This window comes from Mustelus asterias, chromosome 8, assembly GCF_964213995.1.
Source record: "Mustelus asterias chromosome 8, sMusAst1.hap1.1, whole genome shotgun sequence".
NCBI lineage: Eukaryota > Metazoa > Chordata > Chondrichthyes > Carcharhiniformes > Triakidae > Mustelus > Mustelus asterias.
The window spans coordinates 65,747,802-65,763,988 of record NC_135808.1 but is presented as its reverse complement, the minus strand read 5'-3'; the positions used below and the strand labels follow the sequence as shown (position 1 = coordinate 65,763,988).

The 16,187-nt window shown below is 39.3% G+C and overlaps 1 protein-coding gene across 6 annotated transcripts in view; it reads left to right on the top strand.

Annotated features, from left to right (window-relative positions):
* prrc2c (proline-rich coiled-coil 2C) overlaps positions 1-16,187 on the top strand; it is an 84,868-nt gene that overhangs the window by 14,577 nt on the left and 54,104 nt on the right. For all 6 annotated transcript variants that reach the window (XM_078218093.1, XM_078218092.1, XM_078218095.1 and 3 more), the window contains exons 2-9: positions 3,042-3,215; positions 3,935-4,109; positions 4,737-4,870; positions 8,237-8,353; positions 13,612-13,826; positions 14,636-14,697; positions 15,227-15,360; positions 15,442-15,532. In XM_078218093.1, coding sequence (XP_078074219.1) covers positions 3,101-3,215; positions 3,935-4,109; positions 4,737-4,870; positions 8,237-8,353; positions 13,612-13,826; positions 14,636-14,697; positions 15,227-15,360; positions 15,442-15,532 — 1,043 coding nt within the window. In that variant the 5' untranslated portion in view covers positions 3,042-3,100. The remainder of the gene's footprint in view (positions 1-3,041; positions 3,216-3,934; positions 4,110-4,736; positions 4,871-8,236; positions 8,354-13,611; positions 13,827-14,635; positions 14,698-15,226; positions 15,361-15,441; positions 15,533-16,187) is intronic.

Below are 16,187 nucleotides of genomic sequence, written 5' to 3'. Positions count from 1 at the left end.
CAACTCAGTGATTTCTAATTGATTGCAGTCTGCGAAAGACTTCAGCTTACCATATGAGGAAGCATTGAATTGCTGTTTGCAACTTCTGGGTTTCCATGTTTAACTATGCATGTGTGGAATCCAAAATTTGCTGTCAATTTCAGGGGAGTAATGATGGTGCACAATGACAGTTTCATCAACATTACTACTGCAATGTCAGCCCTTCTTTTGATACAAATTCTAAAATTGTGTAAACAGTTTCCAGCAACTTCTGAAGCAGTTAAATTCTAATATTTATTGCTAGCTCTTCATAATGTTATTGTGCTAACTTGCCATTCAGCCAACATGAAACTGGAGATAGTGATTCATGGCTGCTTTGTGAAAAATGTTTTTGAGTAATAATTTGAAAAGTAGCAACAATCATTGCATTCCATTCATGTTTTAGGTGCAATTAAATATTTTATAGAGTCTTCTAATTAGTGGCATTTACAATTGCTGTAACCACTATTGTGAAGTGTCAGAACACAGCACAGGGAAGAAATAAAATGTGTGTAGCAGATTGGAAAGCAGCAACATTCCACCACATTTTTTTGACAGATATTGAGGATTGCTACATTATATAGAATTTGGGGGTCTCAATGGAATCTCCTGTAAAGGCAAGTTCCTAACAACTAATGCCAACTTGTATTTGTGTAGCACCTTCAGTGTAATATAACTTCTCAAGGTGCTTCTCAGGAGCGTTATAAAACAAAGTGTGATACTGAACCCCAAAGGAGGTATTAGGTCAGATGACTAAAAGCTTGTAAGTTTTGAAGAGTGTCTTTGAGGAAGAAAGTAAGGTAGAGAGGTTATAGGAAGCAAAGTAGGGAAGTTATTGGGGAATGAGTTGAAACTATAGTACCTGACGTAAAGCGAGTGCAGGAACTAAGTGACAGAAGCAAACTGGCACAAATCAAAAGCCTTCATGTACATCAAATATGTTGAGGCCAATCTAGTTTAATAAAAATGATGGCTTCTGATTTACAATGGTGCTGTCCCTTGATTTGAGAGCGTGGGGCCTAGACAACTGAAATATGACCACCAATTGTGGAGCAGTTATGATTAGAAATGTGTGCGAAGCCTGAATTAGAGGCGCACAGATATAATAAAGGGGTGTGGGTCTAGAAGTGCTTCATATATTAGCATTAAAACAGTATACCTAATTATTTTCAGAATAGATTCAAGAACATCCCAGTCACACTGTGGTATCACAAGTTGTATTTGAGCATATGAAACAACCTACCATTCAGGTTTATCAAAGAAATTGAACATGTAAATTTGTTAGTGTCAGATAGCCAAATTATATAATGCAATTGAACCTGAAGCCAGGTCATACAACCAAGATCTGCAGTTTGAGAATTGGCCTGTTGAGTCATATGAAGACCCATGACACAAACCCCCATCTCTGAATAGACATCACCCTTGAATCGAGAGACAGCACCGCTGTTGACCTCAGGCCATCTTTTTATTAAATTAGATTGGCCTCAGTATATTTAATATATATTAAGGCTTTTTTATTTGTGCCAGTTTGCTTCTGTCACTTAGCTCCTGTACTTGTTTTACATCAGGTACACTTCTATGGTTTCAAGTTGCTGTCCAATACCACCTTTAAGATTATTCCTGTGAGTTTAGTCCGAGTTGGCCAGCGCTTCCCTCAGCTGACTCCAGTTAAAGTTTTGCCTACAATTTATAGCTTGTACAAATGAAAAATGATCAAAGAAAACCTTTGGTCGTCTCTCCCTCAACTGACCATGCCTGCTAACAAGGTTGGTCATGTAGCAAAGGAAAGATTTCACTGTTTCAGAAATGTGAAACTATTTGAAATTCCAATTGGCCATTGGAGAGGAGGCAGTTTCTTCTCTGGTTGGCTGGCCCCACATGTGGTAATTTATTCTGCTGAGATTCAAAGTTTCTTACTGCAATTTTTGAAATTGTCAATCAGTTCTCCACTCCCCCACTCCAGCCCAAACTGCACCCCAGTACCACCAAAGTTCTCTAAAGACAGTGAATCATGCAGCTGTCTTTGCCTGGGAGCCAGCAGCTCACTTGTGGTGTTCACCCACCCAAGTCACCATATGTGAGCATACTTGTGTGTGTGTAAGCCTCAGTGGTGAAGATACTTCAACTGAGTTCCTGTTTCCGCTCCTAATCATTTTCCGGAAATTCATAGTGAAATGCAGATGTATCTGTTTGTTGAAGACAGGATTGGACTTGGTTGTGATTCATCCCGAGTTTCTGTTTGGTGAGGACAGGATTGGACTTGGTTGTGATTCATCCTTAGTTTTAGTTAAGTGAGGACAGAATTGGACTCGAGTTGTGATTCATCCTTAGTTTTGGTTTGGTGATGGCGGGGTTGGACGTGGCTGTGATTCACTCTAAGTTGGACAGCCTGACACGTGGTACCAGGGTCCATCCATACAGAATAACTTTTTGGCTGGGAGTCTGGAACTGTATCACAGCAAGAATTAAACACTTGCAAGATAGGTGGAGTATAGAGAAAGGTGGCTGAAAACCTTACGAATGAACTAGCACTCCTGCAGTATCTCTTCAAATAATTGCAAAATTTGCTGTTTATTCTTTATTTGTCCAAACAAAAGGGAACAAACTCCTTAAGTGCTGCAGAAAACTTTTTATTCAAAAGTACCAATACCTCATCCTTTTACTTGGTGTGCGGATAAGAAAAAAATGACTTCCTCAGAAATGATGACAACCCTCAATTCTTGTGTCTCTATTCCACTTGGGTCCAGACTAACATAAAAGTCTGCTCGAGTGCACATTCTAGCAGATAATTTCTTGCAACTTGTTTATCGTCCTTGCAGAGTCACTCTAAATAGCTTTCCCTTGATGAATGGCCTCTTTAGATGAATAATTAATTAAAGAAGTTGGTTTAATTCATAATGGTGGAACTGAGGCAGTCTGTGTGTTGACTGGAGTAACAGCGTGTTTCTGATTTGTAGTTGAGCTTGTGTCAAATGTAATTTCCTGTTAAATCTTGTTTTTAAAAAAACTGACTTTCCTTGCAGGAGGTGGCTGGTTCTGAGGGCGATCCAGGCTGTGCCAGACTCGATGAATTTCCATCGAAATGTCCGAGAGGTCAGGCCAGAGCACAAAGGCAAAGGATGGGAAAACTAAATATGCAACACTCAACCTCTTTAACACATACAAGGGGAAGTCAATAGAGACTCAGAAAAATTCAGGTGAGGCTATGCAGTTTTGTTCGTGCCGTTGTCAGTATTTTTGCCCTGTTTGCCTATGCTTTTTCTTGGGCTGTTGAGAGGATAGGTTGATAAGCTGCTCTCATATCTTATGGGTGCTGCTGTTCAATTGGACATCTGGACTATATTCATTCACCTACTCATTTCTACTTGGGCGAAGTACCTTTCTTCCCAGTTCTCCTGTTGCTACAGTGGAAATCGAGAATATACACACCATACTATGAAACCATATCTTCCTGTTACTTGAATTAACACATTGCAGCAGATGTGGTGTGCTGCCCAACAGTTTTCATAATTGGTACCTTAAGGCAGTTCATATAATTTCTTGAAAATTAAAAAGTAACTGAAAGCATTGGACCACAGTTCAACTTTTAGATTATGTTTAGATGTTATTCTTGATATGAAAGAATTATAAATTGTTGCAGAGCCTGACCTAAGTTCAGATTTTGCTAAAGAGAAGCATCAATTAACATTCTTGTGGCCAAATAATGCTGGCAGATACAACTAGTTCTGAGCAGAAGCCTGCACTCAGTTTACTAGTAATTTAGTTACGACACTAAGAGAAATTGTGTGAAGGTAGTTGTGTTTTATTACATACCGATTACAAATGTGAAGTCAGGAGTGCAAAATGAAGTCTCCCATCCTTTAGATCTTCAGTGCTATGCTCTTGTCCCAAACTATTATCTGGTCATTGTCCACAGTTGCAGCACGCCATGGGTTGCAGAGCCTGGGAAAGGTGGCAAGTTCACGACGCATACCGCCGCCTGCCAATCTACCAAGCCTCAAAGCAGAGAACAAGGGAAATGATCCCAATGTAAATATCATACCAAAGGATGGATCAGGTTGGGTCACCAAATCTGAACAGCAAGAGGAGAGGTACATGATGGTGTCTTCATAGAATCTTATTTCATGAAGTACACAAACTATAGAAATTAACGTGTATTCTTTTGATTCCAGTTTGTAAAGCATGCTAATCGATTTACTATCAAAAAGGTTTATTGTGCTTCATGTTACAAATGCAGTTGTGTATGCAGCCAAGTGTAGCATCCTTTAGGATAGGCCATTGCCACCTGAAGAAGGTATATCACTGACATCCACTATTTTGTTCACCTCAGAATAAATTAGTGGGATTGACAATAATTTTTAAGAAAAATCATGAATAATATTTTATGGTGCAGAGTAATCAAGAATTCTGACAAAGCTGTTATTTCAGGATGTTTTTAATCTGTAAATATGAACCTAGAGATTTTACTTTGAAGTAAGATAGTTGAGAAGTCATTTATTTGCGGCCAATACTATAAACGTTTTAAATTTGCCATTCTTAAGGAGAGCTTTAAATAAAACTAAAGGAAAATGGCATATTTGGCCAAAGCTATTGTAGTAATTGTCAGAATTAGTGTAATTTGTTAAATATTTGTCAAGCATTTAGTGGAATAGACTTGAAATTTCCCTGCTATCATTTGTTTTACATGAGAGAACTAATAATAAAAATTGTGATTTCAGTAACAGTACCACTGAAGCTCAGGTGCAAGAAACGCAGCCGCCTAGTTCAGAACCCCCAGCTCCAAGCGTACAGGAGGCACCTGTTGTGAAATCCTGGGCCCAGACCAATAACAAACACACTGGACAAGGAGACGGTAAGCATCTGCAAGTTGGAATGAGTCAATTGCTGACTTTGGATCGTGTATATTATGTTTGTTGATTAATGTGTTGAATAATATTAGGAGCTTGATGAGTGAATGCTTGTGTCAAAGTTTCAAAGTATTTGCAATGCTACAGTATTATTATTTGTGATATAGGGGTGGTGGAAGCAACCTCTTTCTCTCTTGCCCCCATCTAACTGATCAATTTGTTCTTGATCACCTGTCTCATTCTTCAATCAAGCACTGAGAAATGTACAGCAACAGCTGGTGGCACCTGTTCCTATTTTGCCTCTCTTATGCTCCTGTGGAAGTTGTCTGATTTCCACTGCTGAGTAGAACATCCTACATGGATCACCCCATTGATCCTTCATCAGCCTACATCACTTGTATTCCTCGCCATCTGTTTACCCTTGTAATATTGAAATGTTTGTTGTATGAGGTGTGGAAGAAAGTAAAACATTAATTGGCCTCCTCTTGCTCACATATGCAGTGTAATATCTTCCCCTGATTGACTCTCCCTATGTTTCAAACTAATCTTTTGACCAACTGTACATTGTTGTACACTCTCTTTTCATAACTAAACTGTACTAAAATCTTTTACCATTTCACATTAGGCTATTGCTTTCTGCAGAACCTGTCTATTAATTAAAGTTGTTTTCTTTCAATTGGGTTTCGAAACGGACCAATACTTTAAAATAAGTCTTAATTTAACAGACCACTAGTTATTGCATCTATGTTAGACATGCAGGCATGTAAAATAAACCAGACCTGTCTTATAACTGACTTCACAAGAATACCAATGTCAGGGGAAACAACAGTTTTATAGTGTGTGAGAAAACAGTGCTAATTAGTTAGCGAATGGACTCTGTTAGAGGATTGCCATGAACATTGGTGACTGAGAGTTAACTGCCAAGCATTGTTTGAAATTTGAACCAGGCAGCTTGACTCTTAATTGATCAAGGCATTGCCTTAAGGAATGAACCAGAAAATGGCTTTCATCTATTTTGATGATCTGAAACAGGCTAAATGTGTGTACATATTTTTTCTGTCTATAAAGAACAGAGACCTGTGAATTAATATACACAGCTTCCAGTATACGCACTCACGCCATACTGAGCCTGACTGACAATCTTAAATTGGATTTTAGCACAACTTTTAGCTCACTAAGGATTATTTGGCAAGTATTGTCCAATCGCATCTAATGTTGGACATTGTTTTGAGTCTTGCAAGTATGGACTGGTTGGATACAGTCTGTACCTTGCTTGCCCTTGAAGCATGGAAGGGACATGTTGCTTACGCCACCAATCTTTACAATGTACAGGTACCATACCTAGCCTGATACCGGCACCTAAATTCATATATCACATTCATTTCCGATATAAAGTCATAGATGTATACAACACGAAAAAAGGCCCTTTGGCCCATTGTGTCTGTGCTGGTTAAAGACAAACTAAGCTAACTATTCTAATCCCATTTTCCAGCATTTGGCCTATGGCTTTGTATGCCTAGATATCGCAAGTGCACTTCTGAACACTTAAGTGTTATGAGGACCTCTGCAACCACCACCCTTTCAGGCAGAGTTCCAGACTCCCCATCCTTTGGGTGAAAAAGTTTTTCCTCACATCCCCTCTGAACCTCCTGCCCCTTACCATAGATCTATGCCCCCTAGTCATTGATCCCTCTACCAAGGGGAAATTTTTCTCCTGTCTATCTATGCCTCTCATAATTTTATACATCTCATTCATGTCCCCTCAGTCTCCCCTGCTCCAAGGAAAATAACCCCAGTCTATCCACTCTCTTTTCATAACTAAAACTCTCCATCCCAGGCAACATCCTGATAAATCTCCTCTAAACCCTTTCCAATGCCATGTGGGTGATATGTTTGCTAGATTTAAATCCATAGCAACATGTAATAATTCCCTTGCATGTCTTAATGGGCTCTATCCTGCGCTCAATTTCACCTTTGAAATGGAGCAGTCAAATGAACTCCCTTTCCTTGACGTACCAGTTGAGGAATCTGCCAGGAGTTTCTGACCATGGTATACTGCAAGCTTACCTTCACTGGTCATTGTGCATATAGGGATTCCTACCATTCCATGCACTATAGAATTGGCCTTATTGGCAACTGTCTAAATAGGGCCTGAGCCATTTGCTCACCATGGAAGCTTGATGATAGGATGCATCAATGGCTACCCTGCTCCGATCATTTTGTGCTGTAAATCACATGAGCGGGCCTAAGACAATTACTTTTGGCCCTGGAAAGTGACCAGTCTACCTCAAATTAGCCTAGAAGGGCAAGGTATTAAAAAAATATGAGCAACAAGTGAAGCTGGCTTTTTCATGGTGCTGCTATACAATAGCAGCACAAGTGGTATTAGCCACTAACAGGATGCTACCTGTCAAGCCAAAAAAGCATTCTGCCTATCAGAAAGAAATGGGATAGGATCTGTATCCTTAAATATGTTGACGACCTAATTTTATCTGACCGGGCATCACCCACAATTCCACGGCTATTTATTCCATTGTGAACTTTTGACCCATTATCATAACAGGAGGAAAATAAGAGTCCCATCTTTTTAGATCCTGATATTCTTGCTCTAGGTTCCACCCATCTCCCTGCCTGTCCACTTCAGCTCGACCAAGCAGTTCATAATCTCGATATACTATTCAGTCTAAGCAGAGCATCAAGTTCTAAATCCTTGCTCCACAACTAGTCTGCCTTTTCCCAAGCAGACAAGACAAAGGAACTACACCACCTACATGCACACCAAGAACAGGAAACTTGAGAAACTCGGCATCACCACCAGCAGCAACCAAGCCTCCCCCGGTACCACAGTAGAACGGCATCTCCACATCTTTTCCCATCTAGCCCAAGTTGCAGATGAAATCCTTTTTTGTGCAGGTTTTCAAATCCTTTATGACCTCACGCCATGACTTTGTAAATCAGCTTCTATCTTTGATTCCATCCAGTAAACATTGGTCCTCCAAACACTGGGTTTTTTTGCATCTTCTCCTCAGCCTAACTCAGCATTCATCCACTTCAAAACAAGAAGTGCCTCCTAATTATCTTTACAATGTTACTTCTCACAACATATTTACAAGCTTCCTCCAAACTTCTCCTTTTTTGACTCCGTTCTAATCTTTCCCAACCTGTTTTTCTCCTCTGTGTTAATGGCAAATGCCTTGGGATATTTTGCTATGTTAAAGGCGGCTTGAAAAATGTTGTTGAATTTCAAGTTCACTGATATAAATTTTGCTGCACTTGCCTATTGGATCATGGAAATTGGAGAAAGTCTATGCAGAAATATGTGTGCTCCTGGCTCCTTATTCTGTGATTTTTTTTTTTTAAAATCAATTCAGGAATCCAATGTTTAAACACACACTTTCAGCATGAGTTCCCCAGCCTGCAGGCAGCTGGAGATCAAAAGGAGATACCTGATGACCCGCATGGATCTGGACCTAGCTTGCGTCCACAAAGTAGGTCTTCGATTTGTACCTTTTTGAACTGTGACCATTTGTTAAATCTCTCACTTGCAGTTTTCTATTGTTACATAGGTACTCTTAGCCAGTCGGTGCAGTATAGTCTCACATACCATCGTACCCTATGCCAGTTATCAATTTTTACGACTATAAAATGGGTGGGGGCCCTAAATTTAGATAGGATTTGTCTTTACTAGCGTGTTCCTGTGTTAGAGTTCCTGCAGCTGTTGGCCGAATATATAATAGATTTTGTTATCTGGCATTGCACCAATCATAATGTTCTATTAACTAGAATTTCTGATGAACACAAATCATCACTTTATCAACCAGAAGGGTTGGTAACTCCATCGAGGGCGGCACGGGTTAGCACTGCTGCCTCACAGCACCAGGGACCTGGGTTCGATTCCCTACTTGGGTCACTGTGTGGAGTCTGCACATTCTCCGTGTCTGCATGGGTTTCCTCTGGGTGCTCTGGCTTCCTCCCCAAGTCTGAAAGACGTGCTGTTTCGGCGCATTAGCCATGCTAAATTCTCCCTCAGTGTACCCAAACAGGCACCGGAGTGCGGCAACTAGGGGATTTTCACTTAATTGCAGTGTTAATGTAAGCCTACTTGTGACACTAATAAATAAACATTAAAAAGAAACCATTCTGAAGCTAGCCAGAACCCAAAGATTTTGCAGCACTGTTGGGTCACCTCAGTACGACTAACCGAGCTTTCCCACAGAGGTACTGGTAGTCCTTTTTGTTAGTAACCACCATTATAATTTGTGCATTTGATATTGTATTGTGCATTATTGTGAATTATAAACGCCATCCTGACATGGCATCCAATAAATCCATTGGTAAATATAACTCCCCATTAAACAACACTTTTGATCAACCAGTATTTCCCATTTTCATAGCATGCTGGATAACTGTTTTACTGTATGTCAAACTATGCCGAACAGGCGCCAGAGTGTGACGACTAGGGAATTTTCATAGTAACTTCATTGCAGTGTGAATGTAAGCCTACTTGTGACTAATAAATAAATAAACTTTAAACTTCAATAAACTATTGAAATGCAATGTAGGAGTGAAAACAGAGGAACAGGAGTAGGTCATTCAGACTCTCAAATCTATTCTATTCAACTGGATCATCAGATCTGTACTATACCTACATTCCTGCCTTTGGTCCATATACTTAGGATTTCAATTGACCCAGCATCCATAGCCTTATCCCAGAGAAAATTAGAGATTTCTATAATTCTTTATGTGGAGGCCATTATTTCCTTGTTTTACTGCCGAATGTCTGGTTCTCCTTATTTCCCCTTATCTAATCTTTCATTATTTCATTTTAAACTCAAAGAAATATAAGCAAATAGAAGAGCTCTGCACCAGACCATAAGGCCTTTGTCTTAAGCCAGGAAAGACTAAGTTGCAATATGTTTGCTTGGATTTAGGAGTGAATAGGTACGCTTTACAAAGTGACTTACAGCGCCAGGTACTGTACCAAAAGATTTTTGGGTTGGTGAATTGAAGATTATCAGAATAATGCCACCTGGTGGCCTGAAGCTTTAACAGCACATTTTAAAAAGCAATTTTCAATTTTAAATGCTATACAGTACAGGAAAAGGCCATTCTGCCAAACTTGTCTGGGTGGTGGTGTTAATCCACACAAGCCTCGTACCATGCAACTTTATCTAACCTTTACAGAATATTCTTTGTCTCCTATCTACCTCATGAAAGTTGCAGTAAGTCCTCCCAGGGATCAGTATTTGGACCATTTCTTATTTCATATAAATTACATAGGCTTTGGTACAAAGTGCACAATTTTGAAGTTTGCAAATGATTCAAAACTTAGTAACCTGAATAGAATGGGCCTCTATTCTCTGAAGGTTGCAATAACGAGGTGTGAACTTATTGAAACTTGGAAAATTCAGGGACGGCACTTGACAGTATAGATGCTAAGAAGCTTTTTCTTATTGGAGAGAAAAGAACTAGGGTTCATGGTCTCAGAGTAAGGGAGTGGCAGTGTGGATCTGAGATACCTCTGCACTCTGTTACAAATCCTTTATATTTTCTGCCTTGGAGATCTGAGAATGTGCTGTATATTGAAGACGGAGATTAACTGGTTTTTGAGCACTAAAGTAGTCAAGAAATATGGGGTTAAGGTGAGAACATGGAGTGTGAGTCAGCCATGATATTATTGAATGATAGAGCTAGCTCCTGTTATGATCTTCTGTCTTCTGTAGTCAATATTGAAAAGGATAGTAACAGACTTCATTTGGACAGAGATGGACTGATGATATGGACAGAACAAAGACAAATGCATTTAATGGGAATATATGCACTTCAGGAGGAAACAACATGGAGAGGCGCAGTAAAATCTAAATGGTATTATTTTGCAGGAAGGTGGAGGCAGTGAAGAGAGATTGGGGTACAGATTCAAAGTGGCAGGGAAAGTTAATAAATTGATTAAGAAATTGAATGGGATACTTAGTTTTGTAAGTGGGAGCATTGGATGCACAGACAAGGAAGTCATGCTAAAGCTTTCAAATTTCTGGTTTGGTCTCGGCTGGAATATTGTATACAATTGTGGGCGCCACAATTTAGGAAAGGATAAAGAGCTTTATTACCATTATACCAGAGAGAGGGACTTGGGTTATGTGAAGAAATTAGAGAAGATTGATCTCAACATAGCTCATCGAAGATCTAATAATGGTATTCAAAATTGGGGGGTTTTGTTAGAGCAAGTTGGGGGAAGACCGTTTCCTCTGGTCATCAGATAGTAAATTTAAAATAGCTGGCAAAAGTTCTAGCGGGGAAGTGAGTTTGTATTTTCAGGGTTAAGGTCCAGAACACTACCTGAAAGGGTGATGTCATTCCATAGGAACTTTCAAAATTCAGCTGGATGTGTAAATTATAATTTCCAGTGCTTTGGGGGAATAAACTGGGGTGTGGAACTAAATTGGACAACTCTTTCAAAGACACTCGCACGACAGACTGAATAGGTCTCAGTGTAAAAGATTAATGAATTCTTATCTCGCTACTCTTAAATATATCAATGCTATTTGCCTCACCTATTCTCTGTGGCAGCAAGTTCCACTTGCTAATTACGATCCTACAGATGTTTGCCTGAATATCTGAATGGTTTTATTATTCATTAATAATCATATATTTATAAACCTTCATTTTGAACTGCCCCCAATTCCTCATCTCCTCGAATTGGAAACAACTCCACACCTGCCCTTTCAAATATCTTCATAATTTTAGAGGCCAGGAGGTCACTCCTCAACCTTCTCTTCGAGAATAATGCCCCAGCCTATTTAATCCTTGTCTTGAAAAGTGCAACAGAACATATCGTCTATCGCTACATAATCTGACCTTTAAAAGTGGTCCACTGGCTTTGGGAGATACCTTATGGTTTGCATTAAGAAATCATGTAAATTTAAGCATGTTTCTTCTTTGATCATACCTTAAAGTAGGATAGTATATTAAAACGGAAGAAAATATGGCATCACTTCCAAAAAAATACTTTACTGTAGTGGTTTGTAGAATGTTGATTGCTAAAAAATGCAACATGTAAACCAGCTGCAAACTAAGCCTGTGTGTTGGCAATCCCGTTGATGTATTCTGAAGTAATTTAATATTTGCATTGCTTGAGGTACTTTGTAAAGCCCACACGTCAGATCTAACCAGACCATCCTGGACCATAGTAAATACTGACCTGATCAAAGACTTGGTCGTTGAAAACTTGATTAAACCTTCTCGAATGCAATTCTACACCAAAAGCATTATCGGAATTACAAATCTATCGCTGCCACTGTTGCCTTCACTTCTCATCGAGCGCCCCGAATGAGTGTTACAGTAAAGGTGGTTCTGATAGATTCACGCTATCACAACTGACAGGAGCTGAGAGTTGAAAAGAGCATGCCATTATATTTAAGGTTGCATAGACAGAGTACTGTTTATGTCAGAGCTGCTGCCTATGGAGAAGGATATGAAGGATAGGGGCTAGAATTCTGCCTTGGGAAGATCCAAACTTGGGAGACCTTTGTGGCTGGGATTGGTGGAGAGGACTGTCTAGAAAATCCATGGTATCGTTTTTGTTATGTCTGCTATTCCAACGAGTAATTTGTAGTTCATATCAACTGTGACTCAACTGTTAATTTATGTTCATTCTAATTCATTACAAAATAAGAGTTACACAAAGTTTTGTTTAGTAATTTCTTGATTTGGGCATCATTCAGTAAATTTGGTTCTTTTGGTTTGCGGAGTTCTGTGAGGACCATAACAAAACATTATTCCTGAAAATAATGTTTTGTGATACAGTACATGAAAGCTGCAGCATAACTGGGAGAGATGGTGATCTCGGACCAATGATTCATGAACCATTCTACCGCTGTTTCCTCATCGCATATTTGGATCTTTCCTATAACAATTGATAAAACATTGATCGCTGCAATTAATCACCGTTATTGCATCATGCAATGAGCAGGATGATGGTGGAAGATAAACTATATGAACCTTGGTCTTTTTGTTCTCATCGAGCAACTCCTATATTGCTTTTGAAACAACAAAAGTATTTGTATTTAATCTTTTAGATTGAGGCATGAAAATATTGAAAATAACCAAGTATTAGGGAGACAAAAAAGCAACTTACTTGTATTAAGTTTCCAAAACTGTAGTCATTAGAGAGTAAATTTTGTATGTGTAAAGGCCTGCAGTATCAGCAAAGTGTATCACTGCGTTGTCAGTCATGTTTCTGTAAATTCACAGCACAGCAATTGATTTAGAGTGGCATACCAGTTGGGATCAGGTACTGCTTCTGATTGCAAAAGAGGAAATGCTGGAAAATCTCAGCAGGTCTGGCAGCATCTGTAAGGAGAGAAAAGAGCTGATGTTTCGAGTCCAGATGATCCTTTGTCAAAGCTAAAAGGCAGAGAAAGAGGGAGATATTTATACTGTAGGGTGACGGAATGAAAGATGAGTCATAGCCACAAAAAGGGGAAAGGCTGCTAATGGCAGTTCCTTAGAGAGAATAAAAGGTGTGAATGGCCAAACGGCAGAGAAGCTGAAATCCGAGGGGGGGGGGGGGGGGGGGGGGAGAGAGGTGGGTGAGAGAGAGGTAAAATTGAGAAAAAGGGGGAGAAAAGGTAAAGTAAGGAAAGGGAGGATAAAATCAGGGGAAAGAGTGGGGGGGGGGGGGGGGCTGCTTCTGATTGACCCAACATGAAAGCATATATGTAAATATGTTTTTCGTTGAACTATACAGATGTTTCTAGCTGGCGAGATGGTGGTGGGAAAACTCTTCCCATTACGCCTGGTGGATCCCTGGACCAAGATGGTAAGCCTTTAGAAGATGGAGGGACTGCCACACCAGAACAGAATGAAAGCCACAAAGGTCATGAGAAGTTGCCTCTGACTAAGATAAATGGACAGCTGATTATTCCACCTGCACCACAATTTAGAGGAATATTGCCACCTTATGTAAGTAATTTATTCAGTTTTATATAGCACATTTCACATCCTTTTTACATTCCAAAGTTCATTGCTTGAATGTGCTTACAATTCCTGTGCCATGTGGGGACCTTAGGCTGTTTCATGTGACCTGCAAAACTGTGCATAGGAAGCACCTCAGATTGCTCAAACACAAGCAAAACACAGTGCCACGGGTGAGGGACTTCAATTATGAGGAAAGGTTTGGTGATTTGATAGAGGTGTTCAATATCCTGAAAGGTTTTGAGAGAGTAAGGACAAACTGGCTCTGGAGGCTGAAGCTTCAGCAGCAAGGCAATGATTTTTTTACACTTAGCAAATCAGTTTCTTTTTTGAGACTCTATTCAAAGCTGTTACAGACCACGAACATCTTCATAATTTGCCTTCATTGTTGCCTGAAGCTAACTCTTAACTTAGTGTGCATTTAGATTACTAGGCCCCAAGCTCTGAAATTTCTTCGCTAAACCTCTCCATCCCTGTCCTGCTTTAAGCTGCTTCAAGCCAGCCTCTTTGCAAACTCCTGGGCCCCACACTGTCATCCTCTGTCAGTTTTTGTCCATTTGCACTCCTGTGAAGTAGCTTGAAAGATTTTACCAAGTCTTAAGGCACTGTATAAATTCAACTCATTCTTGAAATCATCAGTTAAAGCCACTCGGGTAGCAATTTATAAAGGCAACCGTAAATGAATGCCATAGAAACTTGAAATTCTATGAAACAATTTGAAGAAAAAACTAAATTTCCTATCGAATTTATAAATCACGAGTCGATCAGTTACGTGTGCTTTTTTCCCCAATTTTCAGATGGCTCACTCTTCTAAAATGCAATTTCCACACCGACTACAATATCCTGCACCAAATATTAAGTAAGTACTATAAATTCTGAAAGTGATATATACTACACATTATCCAGATGTCTTCATGCTTCCATTGATATATATTTTCACTTATTTTCATAAATCCCTTTTAGGTCAGTTAATTTAGAGAACTATATTGTCTATTTGAACATTTCTGAAGTGTAACACGATGCTGGAATTGAAGTTGTAAAGAGTTATTTTCATTTGTAATGCGTCCTCACAGAAATGGCGTACAGTTGAAATTAAGTTTGAATAAGTGTCTGTTTTTAATGAGCACTATCTTATCCCCAGGCTGCACACAACTGAATACAATATAAACCTTTATATTAACAGATTCTTAACTTTTTCTTTTGGTTTGTATTTGAAAAACATTGTACAGCTTTTGGCTCTTCCCCCTTTCTGCTTTTGAGTTTTCATTTCTGTATTTTGCCTTTATGGTTGAAATTACTCCTAAATGTTATGTCTCCTTAATAATTTTTCCAATTAATCCATATTTTCTACTAATTTACTTTCTCCCAATCTTTCCAATACTGATTAGGAACCAAAGTAGTTCCTTAAGGCAACAACATTCTCAATGGTGTCAAGATCTTCTTGAGCGTCCCTCCATTATTAGTGCAAATGAATTGAAGGAGCTCGATAATCTGGACACAGAAACTGATGATGGCTGGGCAGGTAAAATGGAAAAATTTTAGAGTTCAGTTTTCATCGAAAGTTCAAATGGAGGCATTCAATTGAATGTTTTGTGCATTTCAGGAGCACAGTCGGAGGTGGATTATACAGAGAAACTCAATTTTAGTGATGAGGATGAAGGAGCATCTGCGCAGAAGGCAGATGGTGAAAGCTGGTATGGTTTAATTTTTAAGTGATACGTTATGCAATTGTCAAAGCTATAAAATCTGTTTGCTCGGCATTGACTTTCATTATATTAAAAGTTAGGGCATTTTAAAAAATAATTTGTCTCCAATTCCTGGTGTATCTAATGGTGTAGTCATTGACATCCAAAGTTTGAATCCTTGACTAATGTTTAAATTTGGCTACTTCTGCATCAATTTTCCTAATTTTGAAAGTACTAGGTTCGCAGTAGACCAACCTGTCAGTTAATTGCATTTCAGGCTTGCTTTCAGCAATTTTTCTTGTGCAGATAGCTTGATGTCTTCCAAACCTGTGTACTTTTCTTTTGTTTGTCTCAATATAGTCCAATCCTAACAGTTGACACTAATCAAAGTATCACTTGCTTGAAATATCACCTATAATAATAGAATATTGATCGAGTGTGGTAGGTAGTAGTCGTGTTTTCTTGTCCAAGTTTGACCTGATTCCATGAAACCTCAAGGGATCTAGAGTCAATGCTGAAGGCTCTCAGAGCCAGTCCCTGCTGACTCTCTCATTCAGCTGCCACCTTTGGCAAGTTTGTTGCCTGTGGGTTAGGGCATAAATGTTTAAGATGACACCCATTCTCAGCCCCAAAAATCATGTTTTTTCATTTACTTGGCATATAA